The sequence below is a fragment of the Camponotus floridanus genome, unplaced genomic scaffold (genome assembly GCF_003227725.1).
Source record: "Camponotus floridanus strain SB8 unplaced genomic scaffold, Cflo_v7.5 scaffold46, whole genome shotgun sequence".
Taxonomy (NCBI): Eukaryota; Metazoa; Arthropoda; class Insecta; order Hymenoptera; family Formicidae; genus Camponotus; species Camponotus floridanus.
Window position 1 is genome coordinate 1034439 of NW_020229614.1, and position 15032 is coordinate 1049470.

Genomic DNA, 15032 nt, shown 5'->3' on the forward strand with positions numbered 1-15032 from the left:
CACCCGCGTTTATATTAAATTATGAAGGAATAAATACGCATTCCTGCGAGTTTAAATTTTAAACTTTAAAGAGATTTCTTTTATAAAAGTGTGTGCACATATTTTATATAATAGATATATATTGATAGAAAGTAACGTATAAGAGTAATCAAAAGTGCTATATAATTTGGGCAAATGTTCTTAGAGTATCAACTTGCAGTATCGTTACTCACCCGAATATGTCTCGGTCGGCATTTGATCACTTGGCACAGTGAAATTTCCTGCGTTTGGTGGGCAACCATTTCGATTTTGTTGCGTGCGTAAAGTATGCGTTGCGTGTAAAGATGGTCCACGCGGTGGTACTTCCGGCGGTGCGGGCTCCGGAGGCGAATCCCTACCGGTATCTGGAAATGCAAGACATTACATTTGTGTCTATCGGATGCACGTTGTTTCTTGCAAATCGCATTTTTATAAAAAGCATGAATAACATTTTATAAATGATATATAATAACATCTATATAGAACATTGTTTTTTTGCAAACAAACGCGTGCTGTGTAATTGTATCATAGTTAAATTAGATCGAATCGATACATAGTATTGAATCGATTATTTAAGAAACCAGATTGTTCTTATTAATATTCAATAAATTTAAAAAAATTTCGAAAATTTTTAACTTTCAAGAAACTTAATTTCATAATTTTAAGATAAGATAATTTTAATAAGATTTTAATAAGATAAGATAATTTTATATAGATTTGGTTTCTCAAATAATAGATTTATTTAACAAATTGATAAATTCAAACTGTTTGTTTTTTGGTTTATCTTGTCGATTATTAATTGAACGATTGTATACGGTGTAAATCCAATCATTTTGCTACAATATTCTCTTGTACATCGTGGCATTCGCGAAATTCTAGCCTGGCTACATTAGAAATTCTGCGAGCAATTAAGCAGCATCAATAATTAGGCATCTTCTCGCTACATTTTATGCATGCAAATTCAAAGAATCCATCTGCAATTGCACGATGAAATTGATTACCCATTATAAGCGAAGGAGTGTACAAGGAAATACTGAATAATAATGGACTATAATTGAGATATTAATGGCGTATTGCAATACTAGCATCATTAACCATAAATGCACATTAAAAGCTATGACAACAATACGACACAATCCGTTATGTATGTCTCGTTTAGCAGATGTCAAGTAATCATGCATATGTGTGTGTGTGTGTGTGTGTGTGTGTGTGTGTGTGTGTGTGTGTGTGTGTGTGTGTGTGTGTGTGTATGGGTTAGTATAACGGATGTATTTTCTGAGAATTTTATAAATTCTTGTGTTTTAAATATAAACTAATTATGACAAGCTTTAACAGCAATAGTAAAAATTTTCCATTTCTAACGCCGTCTTCTCACCGTTGGCCCTTCGGGGCTCAGTGTTGCGGGTTCTGCAGTTAAGTTACTTATAAAGTTGTTCAAACTTGAAAGGAACTTCACCAAAGAATAATTAAAGTTACCTAAACATAAAGAGTACAAAAGAACGCCTACCAGGCATGTCGAGGGCAACAAAAATATTTGAGAGTGTATACCCACGAAAAGTTCGTGTCTTAGAGAGAGTCGGTCAGCATAATTGATATTTAAAAATAATAAAACATCGATTTAAATAATGCTTAATTAATATATTGAATATATTCGCAAAATAATGATTTTAATTTTTATATCATACATATATGTGTGTGTGTGTGTGTGTGTGTGTGTGTGTGTGTGTGTGTGTGTGTGTGTGTGTGTGTGTGTGTATTATCTTGACTTGACACATTTTAATATTATTTGTACATGTACCAGTTATGGGAATTAACCGAAACAACCGATGGTGACGCAATAAACCGATACTATGTTGAACATATATACATAATTGGAGCAATGTATAACCATTAAAGGTTGTTAATGTTACAGAGCACATTATTGTAAATCAAGTTTAACTGCAATACAGTGGTCTATCGCGCTTTCGTGAAGCTACGTAACTTGGTTGCGGTAACTCGGATGTGGGATAATGGAATTTCGGTCCCTGGTCCTGCGGATTAAAATCTATTAAGCGAGTCGTTATAACTTATGGATGTATGTTGTAGATGTCAAGACAATTACTCGAACCACATAGTAAACAGTAGTGAGTTTAACATCTTATAATTATCGCAATTCTTTACATTAGCAAACAAACAACTTTGTTTAACAATTAACGAGCAGAAGTTTAAATAAATTTTTGCAAGAGCAATAATATACAAAATATATGAAAGATATAATCTTTTGCAAAATTATATAAAATAACGAAATGTTTTCATCTCATATTTCCTCGCGTCATATTTGCATGATGCGATATTTTTATATAACGCTTATAAAATGCTAATGCACATCAATTTAAACAATAAAACTATATTTTCTACTGACCGCTTACATACCTGTAAAGTAAATAGGCCTGGGCAGACCTGTGTGCCAAGAAATGTGCAGAGAGAAAAGTGCATTAGTGCGGCGGAATTAGCATGTGCACATGTGAAAATTTCAACAAAAAATTGCATCATGCAAATGATATAATTTGCCAAAATTTAACTTATCATATACAACAGATATATTTACATTACTATACTAGCTTATGTTTAGGCAAATTTTCACTATAGAGTATTTTGAATGAAAATTATTCAATCTCCCAATTACTTGGGCGCATTTCATTAAGATTCTGCAAATGGTAATATTAGCTATCAATGTAGGATAACAATAGGTTTATGTTAATTGGTGATTTCTCGTCGATAGAATTATGGAGTTTCCATTAATTAATTAATGCGCAAAGAGCCAGATAGATAGGAAGGTGCTATTTCGTGATTAATTTAATAAATTCACGCGAAAGATGAAATATATCACAAATGCATATCAGAATGCGATTGAACCGAATGACACCGAAGGTTAATGCAATCGTCATGTCTGCACGTGAATTATACGATAATGATACGAATGCAATGCGCTCTTTCTCTTCTTGACAACGCTTTGCATCGAAGTTATACAGATTTTTCGACAATTTTCGTTATCACTTAGCCAAATCGAAGTCTAATTAATCGCAAAAATTATAAACGCGAGGAATTATTTCTGCGAAGTCACGTGGGAGCTGCATCGATATTTTCCGTAATAAGCAGTAATAATCGCTTAATTAAACCGGACCGTGAAATGCGCAATGCGTAGCTGTCATCGCCAGCCGCGTCCGTCGCATACCTCGGACAACTTTACCATCGAAATATACATTTGTTCCAGTTATATTGAACAATTTGCCGGCACCGTTCGAGTGCTCGAAACACCTGTAACGCTCAATTACAAAGTCGATATCGCATCGACGATGGATAGAAAAAATCTCGGCGCCGCGATGTTATATCGCAATAGAGGAGGGCCACGATTCCCTTTGAATCGTGTTACTTTATGCGACTTATAATGCTTCGTAACGATGTAGTCTAAACTACGGAATACATTTCCGCTTCGTAATCGTTACACCATTTTACATCCGTACGCGGCATGATGTAGTACCGAATTAAAGCCTGGGTAAAGGTACATATTTGAGGAAGATTCTTCTAAAATTGCGAATACGCTATGGATATAACGTTAAATCGCTGGAGTGTGGACACGAAAGAGTTAAAAACGTTTGAATTTATTTAAATCAGAAATATTTAAATTGCCAAAAAGAAAAATCTCAACACCGAGTGCAGCAGAATTTTATGATTGAGTGAATTTTTTAGTAAATCAATTATATCAACAACAAATATCTTTTTTTACGTACTTTTTCATGTCGATGTATTTCGATATTCTATCTCCCTTTATTTATTTCACATAAAAATTAAAGATTTACAGATTTTCACGTAAATTCTACTAAATGACTTATTGTGCTGTGTATGTAAATTTGTCAGCATAGCTAATTAAACGGAGCAAGGATAGGAGATAACGTTGCCCGCATGTGAAGGTTAGATCAATACGATTCCAGCCAATTATGGCTAATACTGGTACATCATTGATCAGTGGTCAAACCGCGTTACTGTCTCTCATAAAGCATAGGTTAGCGTTTACATAACGCGCAAAATAAATCATGCAGCTTCTGATGGCGATAGGCGCAGCGCAATCTAATTTTGCAAAATGATAAACATGATATAACTCTATAATATAGATTTCGCTATTAACATCATATCACATATAGCCTATGATTGAATTTAGATTTATTACACTCGGATTAAAATTCATTCATTTATTTATAAATTTAAAAAGGTTTTCTTTTTAGTTAAAAAAGATCACTTTTCTCATTTTATATTCAATAATCGTAACATTTAAGCAGTTTTAATCACATGTTAAGTAGTTGTAATTATTATTAATTTTACTCATTGTAAGTCTTAAATTTTCTTAATTTTTAGAAATGCCTCTATATATAAATAATAAAATATATCAAAGCACAATTAAATTACTTTAAATATTTTGTTTAAACATTTTTCAATTAAAAACTCTTAATTTTATTGATATGACATTTAGCGAAATTTACCGATATTGCTTTGGATTGTTATTACAGACGTGACACGCGTACACATAGAGCTATTTGGCGTTGGTGCGACAGCTAATTGGACATATTATTGAGCAATATAACCGTCGCCGGGGCGGTATGTCTTGGCCAATCGTTGGGGGCCAATTATGTAGCGTGCGCATCACCGATACCGAGTTGAACCGAGTTACCTCTTGTCCGCGAGCGGCGAGAAGGGTTAGTCAGACAGTGCAAGGGGATGCAAGGTAGCCGACAGTGACTTGATGCGGTTAGCGATTCGCGTCTGTAATTCGATTTGTCGGTCTAACGCCTCCGCGTCGGAGAGTACACATTCATGTAAATACGAATTATTTGCCGACACTATACCAGAGCGCAGAGTATTGCCGCGATGGTAGGTGCTGTCCGATGGCCAGTCCGACGAATCGTTCCGGCTTGACTCCTTCCGGACCAAACAGTCTAATAAACCGAGTTAGCATTCGTGAATGCTTCGTCCGAACTGTCTCGTACAATTTCTGCGTACCGCGTTCGTCGCCTTCATTCGCGCAGAACACACAAAATTTCAGCCGTCAACTACCATTTATGTACGATTGCTCAATCGCTGGAGCATAACAATCTTTTAACAATTTTTAACTATTTTAACAAAGTTTTTAACGATTTTTTATTGTATTTTCAGACTTTCAATATGAAAGTGACGTCGTGTTAACTCCCCTGTGCGTTTCACCAACGAAAGAGTTCTCTAAATCCCTTTTTTTCTAGTTATCAAAAAAATAATCAAATATATTCGAAGTAGCATAAAAGTCTATCCATAAAATAAATTTTACGACAATGAATTCACGAAGAAAACTCATAAATATCACGTCGCTTGTAATTCGAGCATTATACGATAATTTATGACAATTAAGCTCGTATCGATCGATTATATTCTATTTGAATTACCTTATTACTATTTCTATTTTATTTACCTTAACGTATTGCGCGGTGATAGTTAAAAGTAATAATTTTCCAAACCAATATTGTAATGAAAAAATCATTTATAAATCTAACGTTTCGCGATTTTATTTCTCGCACATTGTTTTCATCGTCGCGCTCTATCTATATTTATCTATATTTTTTATGACATAAAAAATAGTTATTATTCCTCTTTCTATTATAATAATTAAAAGATTGCATTGCAAACGATTAAATGTAATAATAGATTCGCGGTGTCATAGATATTCAGCTCGGAAAAAGGTAATCTAAAAAGGAAAGAACGATAACGGTAATGGCGAACACGGACTATTGGCATAGTTCGCAAGTGGTGCTTCAAATTATTCCTATTCGGCGAAATCTGGCATTTATCCAGCACACTTGCATGTAGCCTTCTGAATGGTCAGTGTAGCAAAAAAGTATTCGATTATAGTTAGAATTGTGATGGGAATTAAATATTCTTGATTAAATGTTTTCTTCTTAAGCAATGAATTATTTATTCCACTGTATTATCAATCGTTTATCAAAAATACTGGCGCGCATTCGTTGCGATGCACGGTTTTTTAAAAACTTTTCCTCGACTATATGAGTCAATTGATTTCGCGCGGATTTATTCCGTTCATATATATATGCAGCACATACTGCAAACTACCTACATCAATCGGACGAATTGATAGCATCAAGCTTGCTGGTGCGCGTGATTCGTTCCACGGCATTAAATGCAACAACCCGCATCAGAGCCCGTCAAAAATTACCAACCATCATTGAACGATTGCGAAAACTCGCGGAAAATTTATTTTTCACCGACGATGATTTGTTTTTTTGCGTACATTTACGTGGTGTGCAATTATTAATTTTTATAAAAATTATACTTTTTTTACTAATTGATATAATTGCATATCCTGAATTTAATAATTATTTGATATTCGGATGAAGTAATAAAAATTTAACAAATAGTAAATTGTAATGAAATAATTTAAATTATAACGAGATATTTTATTATATTTATTTATTTACTCAATTTTTTGTATCTCTAATATCTATCAATCTTTATATATTCTGTACAAAATTAACGCTCATGAAGAATTATAATTATGCATGCGTGTTAATTTTTTATCTTATGGCTATAATATGCTTATTTAACGAGGGCGTTTTATGTTTTGCGACAGTAAATTAATGTAATGTAATGTTATCGGCTTTCACACGTTTCACCAATTCAATAATACGCTTCTGGACTAGGTCACATTAGACTACGGCGGTCTAATGTAATATCAATCGTCTTTCTGGCGATGGCGCGCACGCGGGGTTAACGCGGGTAAGCTCTGACCGTTGGGAGCCATTTGCTAATAGATGCCGCGACATGCCTCCATTAGACCGCAGGGACATACTGGCAAGCAATATCCCATCGGAGATTCAGACTCGAATTACTGCTTACGAGATCCTGGTAATTATACGTGGGATCTTGCCGCATCTTATATAACGCTGCTTGTCATCATCGGCATTCTCGTCCATTTAAATCATGCGTACCTCGGATAGTTATATTGTGCGTTAAAAAAATTAAAACAACGTGGAAAAACGTGTCAATTAATTAATATCTCATTAAAATAATTTTGAAATGGTGATATTAATTGAAAATAAAATAAATAAATTTAAATCACGCAAAAAAAATTAGAAAGGGTGAAATAAAAAAATGAAAAATCTCTCAAGACTATTCCATCTTTATGCATGGTATATTCTTTCATTATGGTATATCAATATATATATAATATATATTAATATATATATATGAAGGTCAAAGTGTTTTTTAAATAGGAACCCCATTTTGATGTATATTCTTATAGCTGACCTGAGAGCTTCTAAAACACTATAATAAAATATTTTTCCTCAAGCATTTATCGAGTTATGATGCTTCAATCATTTCTTAATTTACATAAACCGTAAAATATCTTGTAAATATTCACTTTTCGATTATTTTACCTTAAACTTTATGTACAAATAATGAGAGAATCAATTGGCGTAAAGAAAACATATAGTGTTTTAAGAAAAAATATGGAATTGTTAATTGCAAATTACATATTTTTCTTAAAACAACTATATGTTTTCTTTACGCCAATTGATTCCTCTCATTATTTTGTACATAAAAGTATTAAGGTAAAATAATCGAAAAGTGAATATTTTACAAGATATTTTACGGTTTATGTAAAATTAAGAAATGATTTGAAGCATCATAACTCGATAAATGCTTGAGGGAAAAATTATATATATTATTATACGATATAGCTTTTTTAAAACGCATGCGTTGCAAATGTCCACGAGTGAACGTCAGGGGTTTAATTTCGCATCGCTAATTTCTAACGCGTAATGCGATCGCGCATTCGGGCAGACGGGAGAAATGCGGCCTTCGAAAGCTGAAATTCCGAAGATAACCATCTACGAGGTGCGGTGGAAGCTCCTTATCTCTCGCCTCTCGCGTACGCTTGCCAGCTTTCCATTCGACTACCCTTCAGCGTCCTTTCATCCACAATCTCGCCGTCTCGCGATATCGGCAAGACTAATTGGCAGCCAGCATCCCTTCGAAGCCGACGTGACCGCCGTCGCCGCATCGACGTCGCGTCGGCACGAAATGAGATCCGGCGAAATTTCGTTTAAAACTTAGCCGACGAGCGTAAGCCGCTCTCGTCGACCGCGGCCACCGCGCCGGCTCCTCAAAACCGCAAAGCTACTTTCTCTCGTCTCCTGGCGGTCGGAAATCGCGTTCTACGATGAGGCGACGCTAAGATAGCGCGCGCGCAGACCGGCAACGATCTAAAATACTGTTGACGTTTCGAAACAATATAGTTGCTAGGGTCACCCTAACTTCGACGGGTAGCCCTATGCTCTCTAACTAGCCGAGCTCAGGCGCCAACTGTTAATTCCGTTAGCCTCGGGCTCGAATCTTTCTCATTCTCTCCCGCGTTCGCGTTGCCCTGCCATTGTCGTAACTGTTACCGACACTGTCGGTGTTGTCGCTGGTATATTACTGATATCGGACAACAGTGAACTTAACTGCCAAAATGAGAGATCCTATGGTTATTTAATGAGCCGACATAATGTAGTTTGTCGATTACAGCATTATTCGCTGGACGATAATACGGTTCGGAAACGTTTGCCTTTGCCAAGATCTTTCGCCTTTGGCTGTTTCGCCAAGCTTTACAGTTGCATGTCGGTGAAAAGAAGGGATGCTCGTAATGAGGTCAATATTCGTAGTTAGAATCGCGGCTATGCACGCGTAAATATTTATAACTTTATGACAAGATTAACAACAGAGATAGCACGTTTTCTTGCGCTCTTCGAAATTATTGCTGAAATAATCGTTGATGAGAATCTGTCATGATTAATAGTAATAACTACATCTTGCATGCAGAGTTTATAAAAGATCGAGAGATTGAAAATGTGCTCTATCTGTAGTACTTTGTTTCGTTGCAAACATACAATCTCGAATGATTGATGACGTTTACATAAGCGAAAGTCTTGGAAGGTACAAGAAAGTTTGAATATCGAATTCTACGTGTAATTTCTTTTTTTCCGCTTACGTTTCCGAATGACTATTAATATTAAGCTTTTAACGAGGAACACGTTTACTCGAAACCCGATTTAACTTCGGCCAGGGGCTCGATACCAGCCAGTAACTCGATTAGTCCGATAATCGCATTTGAGGCATGGATCGTTAACTTATCGCACCGCGGCAAATTTTACGTCGTGATTTAAAGGGTCGATCCGCTCAGGGCGATCGGTAAGAATTTATTCTAATTTTTCACAATCGAATAGATTTTTGTTGTTGAAATCTTTAACGTAACATCAGTTTTATACTTCTCGGTTCTCTGAGATTCAATAATTACAATAATCGTCTAAAAACAATGTTACGAATGGCATGCGATATGATGCGATGAGGTCATGCGTATGAGGTAATAATTGTGCAATAATACGCGCAAAGGAAGCGTGAAATTATTGCCTTACCATTAGTAAGATGTATGCGAGTGTGTTCATCGGGGAAGACAGTTTCGGAACGGTCACTCGCAGTAGAACTACTGCTCAAAGCGCTTGCGTGACCTCGGCGTGTTCTTCGACCTAAGGTACCACCGCCGGAAGCCGTCTTTTTTGCGGGCGCCGCGTAAACGGTATCTACAATAAAGAAGATACGAATATTTTTAAATAGTCTGATATATATATATATATATATATATATATATATATATATATAAAGTTCTTTTCTTCAGAAAGCGTCGGTTTTGCTAACGAGCGAGAGTCGTGCCGCTTAATTCAATCTTCCATTAGCGCGAGGACAAAGAAAATTCTTGAATCCTTTAATCCTTTCGAAATTACTTTTAAAGAAACGAAATTATTTGTAAGATTAAGCGAAAGCGCACATTTTTCATGTAAATTTACTTGTAACTTTCAACAAGTATATTGCGCCTTAAAATCATACTCTAAAATTTTTATGTGATACAATGAAATGACGTCAAGTATTTATATATATGGCAACATCTTTTAACGTAACTAAAAATATACAGTATTTAAAATAAATACGAAATATATTTTAACGTGAAGTATCTATATATATGGCAACACTTTTTAACGTGATTAAAGATATATAGTATTTAAAATAAATACGAAATATCATGTTAGGACGGGTTAAAACTGTAGCTGTCATATATTGTGTCATATCGATGTCATTTTAAATTGTCTCTCTCTCTCTCTCTCCCGGAACGAGCTCATCTTGCACGCATTACAGTTTTAATGTACAGTATAAAATTGCATTTGATGAGATTCATCTTGCGGTGAGCCCATAAGTATCATCTTGCGTGCACATCAACCCGTTCACGGTTCTAATTAACTCCCTACCATTGCCGTTGCGAGATCTCTCGGAAGATATGCTGCCGTTATAATGATGCCGGCGAGAGTTTGTGCTTTCGAGGGGAAATGGAGAAGCTTGCCGATGATTTGGTGTCAAGGTTGGAGGCGGTGTTGGGTTGTCCGTGGTTGCTGCGCCTTCCGTGTCGGATCCCGTACGGTACGATCTGTCTCCCGCATCTGCGCATAAATTAATCGCACGTTAATGACGCTCATTTTTATTACTTCGATCTTCTTAACCAAATATATAACATATTCTTAAATTAATTAATTAAATAAAATCATGTTTTTACAAATGCGTTAAATTTTTTATCTCCAATACGGAATTTGTCGATAGATTAAACTTTCATCGTGTTTTATCTATTTTAATTTTTAATCCGTTAAATTTTGTTATCCTCTTAATTCGTTTTATCCGAGATTATATTTGTAAATGAGATATATGAACGCACAGCTCACCTATCTTTTCATCTATTTCGAGAACACAAGGCCCTTTATAAACGTAACTATTATTCTCTGTTTTAAACAGATCCTCTACCGTTACCAACTATACATCGTCTCTATCGCCACTTCTCTGTCAGATTTGAACATTTCGTCGCGCGACGCTACTCTGATCTGCATTTGCTTAAGTTGGCAGACGTCTAAACTTTTAAAGGTACTTGTCACGTAAAATTTACTCTGAGGGAGCGTGCCATTATTCGGTGCGATAGCGAAAGATAAGAAATGTGTGGAATAGAGGAGACTTTTTTACCATAAGAAATACGGTATGTCAGTGTGCATACGCACGATGCGTGTTTGTATAGATACAGCTGTATTTTTAACTATGTTTACGAACAAGATATACCGAGAGTTATTTCTTTGAGGTATATTCAAGGATACGCAGGGATGATGCTGAAAAGATAGAGTGAAGCAATATAGTTAGCCGCACTGAAGAAGGAATTTCTCTGTATGACGTTACACTTTCAATCACCTCTCTGTCGATGATAGAACGCTATCGTGAAATTACTTTTACTTCCAATTTTCATTTATCTTTGCCGTATATATTTGATGAAAGTTTAGTAATTAAGAAAAGTAGCGTCATACTTTGTAAGACATCCGTTATGGATATATATCTTTTTATTAGAAGCAAATGACTTTGCGATATTGCGTTCAGTCTGTTAATTGGCAGATAATTGCCGGTTGCAGGAATGCACGTTCTAATTCACTATTAAACTTCGTTGTGGCGGACAAAGGGGTAAAATCATAGTGAGAAAAGGTTGGGAGTTTTGTATGGAAGGGAGGACGAGATCGAATCTTGTCGGTAATTAATGAGTAAAGTTTTACAAATAGCCGAAGGCATAGTCACTAAACGCCTTAGCGAGCTCGTGAATCCCATTCACAAGCAGAGTACGCAAAAGTAAGTTTTTAATTGATAATTATCCTTTCTCGTGTGAGGAGAAAAGATAGGCAGCATCGAGCGATACTGTTTAGTTGATTAAAAACGGGGGATGAATAAAAATATTTTGACGTGCAACAAGAGATTGTGAAATTAAAAGCAAAGCATGTATAAAAATGTATCTACCGATGTAACATAGGATATCACATTCAACTATACATATATTTAGTTAATTATTTAAACTCGAGATATTTTGCGATTTAATTAAGCGCAAATGAAAAAATCGAATATACAAAATTGACAACCTCCTACATTTTCCATCATCTTTGTTCCATCATTTCTCGCAATAATGAAAATCGATATTTGAGCGATAGAAGAGGCTTAACAAGGCGTTAATTACATTTTCGCGTTGCGTTCTAAATGTTGTTCGCATCGAGATGAACGCGTTCATCGGAAGTGACGCGCCACCGCGGATTGACAAATCAGATCGAGCGGGAACCTACGCGCGAGCGCGGAACAAGCTGGAGGCGACTCTTGCGGGTTACCTCGGGACATCAAAGATTCGAAGTGCTTTCTGCCGTCTTCTCCCTTCTCGAAGCCGCCGTTGTAAGCGCACTCACGATATAAAGAGAGATACGGCCAAGATGGGCACCCTGATAGCCGAGACGTCTGAGAGTGAGTAGCCGAGGGCCGGGGCAGTAGCGCTGATATTGCTCGCATTAAACTTTCATATTCAATCTTGCCACCCACCATTGGGGCCCCCTTTCCCGCGGTCCCCTCCTCTCGTCCCGCTCTGCCGTACGAAGAGCCCGGCATCAACCCCACATGTAATTGTGTTATGCCCTCTTCTCCCTCCGTCATCTTTCTCTCTCTCTCTTTCTCCCTTTCTCTCCCTTTCTCACTTTTCAGTAAACCCCGACTCTTCCTCCTCCTCCGACCTTTCCTCTTCTCGTCTACCCATTTCCCTTCGGCACGACCTCGGTCACCCTCCCGCTCACGCGATTCCACTATGCCCTCGCGATGCTCTTCCTTTCTATATTGGATTTTCTAATCCATATGGATTCGAAAATGTCGCCGTAACGTTTAAGAGGATACGTCGGCCGCTTGCTCCATCGCTTTCGGACCGGTGCAACAAATGATTGCGATTACTATTTCTTTCGATTCATGTTCTTCATTGAGATAGCGAGATATTGGCAAATAGTAAAATGAAACATTTCGTAGACATATATATATCATATCGCATAATAAAAACTGATAATCGACTTACATTTTCTACGTTTCTTTTAAATTAAAAAATACAATTTTTAAAACAACATTAAAAGGATTAAACATGAAACATGACTCGATGTGAGAGAACTTCGCGTAAACGCTATTAGTTTTAGTTTAAATTAAATTCTAAAATCGCCTTCTCTCGGCTTGAAACTGATAATCAATATTTTGTAATAATACTATAATAATACTACTTGATAATTATTAATTACGGCAGCGTTACAATATCTAAACGGAAACTCTCTCAGCATTCATCGATGCACTCGTGCAATGTGCATGCTCTCATCGATCGCGCGAGAGCGTTAACCACGTAACAACATCTCGCCGGCACGTCGACGTAGCAAAACGAACAGTCGGCGCTTATCTTTAATCGACCGTTAATCATCGGCGCCGATCGCGTGCTCACCGGTGTCCCCTTTCGACACTCCCGGCAGTCGTGCGAGTGCACGGGCTAGCCGGACGATTTATCTCGCAAAGCACACGGGGACCGCCGCCGTCCCCTCCGACACTCGCTCGGAATTTACAGTCGTGTCTCGTCCTGTCCGGTGGCATTTCTTCACCCCGGCAACGGTTCCTTCCGTGGCGACTAAACGCGCGGCGGGTGGGCACCGGCGCGACAAGGAAAACCGTGGCATGTCGTGTGCACACGATGCATTTTGTTTGTAGGGGATTGTTGCCATGGCAGCGAACTGCGAACATCGAATGCACTTTGCCCCGGCGCGGCGCGGCAGCACCGACACGGCTCGTAGACCACGAGCGAGCTTGCGGAAGTGTAAGCCTCCGGCTGCTTTCGCAAGCTCCGCGCAACGGCCCGTGTATACCTGGACGGTAGACGACGCAACTTCGGGCGCGATGCGCCTTAATTTTCTCCATAATTTCGCTCGTGAACGGAGATGCGTTGCTATCCGTAGTTAACACGCGTCTCTTCCTTCTTTAATGATTTTATATCGTGTTAAAATACGCGAATACAGGCTGTCGTATCGGTAAGATATTGTACGTCGCGAAATAAAATTCCATGTTATAATATCGTATTTATGCAGACGATAATCATCAAGCGGAATAACTAATCAACAAATGATATAGAAGTGCATTAGGCATTATTGCAATATACAGTTTCTCTCGTAAATGCACCTTACAGGAACTGACATTTGTGACACACACATAACGTTGACATAAATTCTCTCTGAATATCATTTCAATATGCAATAACATTGCAATTTTCTTATATTTTTATTCAAATATTTTTCAACGTAAATTAATATTTGCGTTGAATATTTAATCTTTTTTGATTATAATTTATATCTTCTTTGTCGAACATTTTGGACACATTTCTATGCTTTTTAGTATCAGCTGTTACAAAAGGTGTACATGTGTCAAAGAAAAAGAGAAAAAAAAACAAGGGATGCGAGACGCGTTTTTCGAACAGCTGTCGCACGCACAAGGAACAATGGGATACCTACGTCGCGACTCATATCGAAAACCAATTTCCGAGACGTCAACGAAACGAAATCGGATGCTAGAAGAGGGGGAATTTGCCGACGTTTTTCTAGTAACTGCCAGAGGTTGGAGATCACTTTGAGCGGGAGAGTTTGGCAAGATGGAGGAGTGGCTGTACCTTCAACAGGTGCAAAGTGTCTCCGTTGAAAGGGCCACTCTCCGACTGCCTCCATGCCTCTAACCGTCTCGCTCCGCGCCTCTTCCTTCCGCTTCTTAAACTGCAAGCTCTTTGATAGAAAGGCTAAAGCGACCCGCGTACTCGTACACTAGAGTGAGACGAGACGTATATACAATTACAACGGCTCATAATAAGCCGATGCTCCGTTTGAGAAAATAACGATGCTCGCTAATGAAGTAAGCATACTCGCCGCGCTTCGCATTCCGTTTACGACAGTGTGTTCCTTTATTGCGGAATATTTCGAGTCTTCTTCAATGCGAATAATTCTCCCTTGTAGCAAGAGCAGGTCGTAAATATACATCGAGCTTGTGATGAAATACGATGTGAT

General features: G+C 37.5%; 1 protein-coding gene across 2 annotated transcripts in view; it reads right to left on the reverse strand.

Annotated features, from left to right (window-relative positions):
* The window catches only part of LOC105257891 (teneurin-a), a 434044-nt gene that overhangs the window by 261288 nt on the left and 157724 nt on the right, over window positions 1–15032 (reverse strand). Inside the window, exons 5-8 of one of the 2 annotated variants that reach the window (XM_025411980.1) lie at window positions 10380–10568; window positions 9495–9659; window positions 2431–2457; window positions 213–383 (exon numbers count right to left, since the gene is read on the reverse strand). In XM_025411980.1, coding sequence (XP_025267765.1) covers window positions 213–383; window positions 2431–2457; window positions 9495–9659; window positions 10380–10568 — 552 coding nt within the window. The remainder of the gene's footprint in view (window positions 1–212; window positions 384–2430; window positions 2458–9494; window positions 9660–10379; window positions 10569–15032) is intronic. The other variant, XM_025411981.1, reaches the window with a different exon arrangement.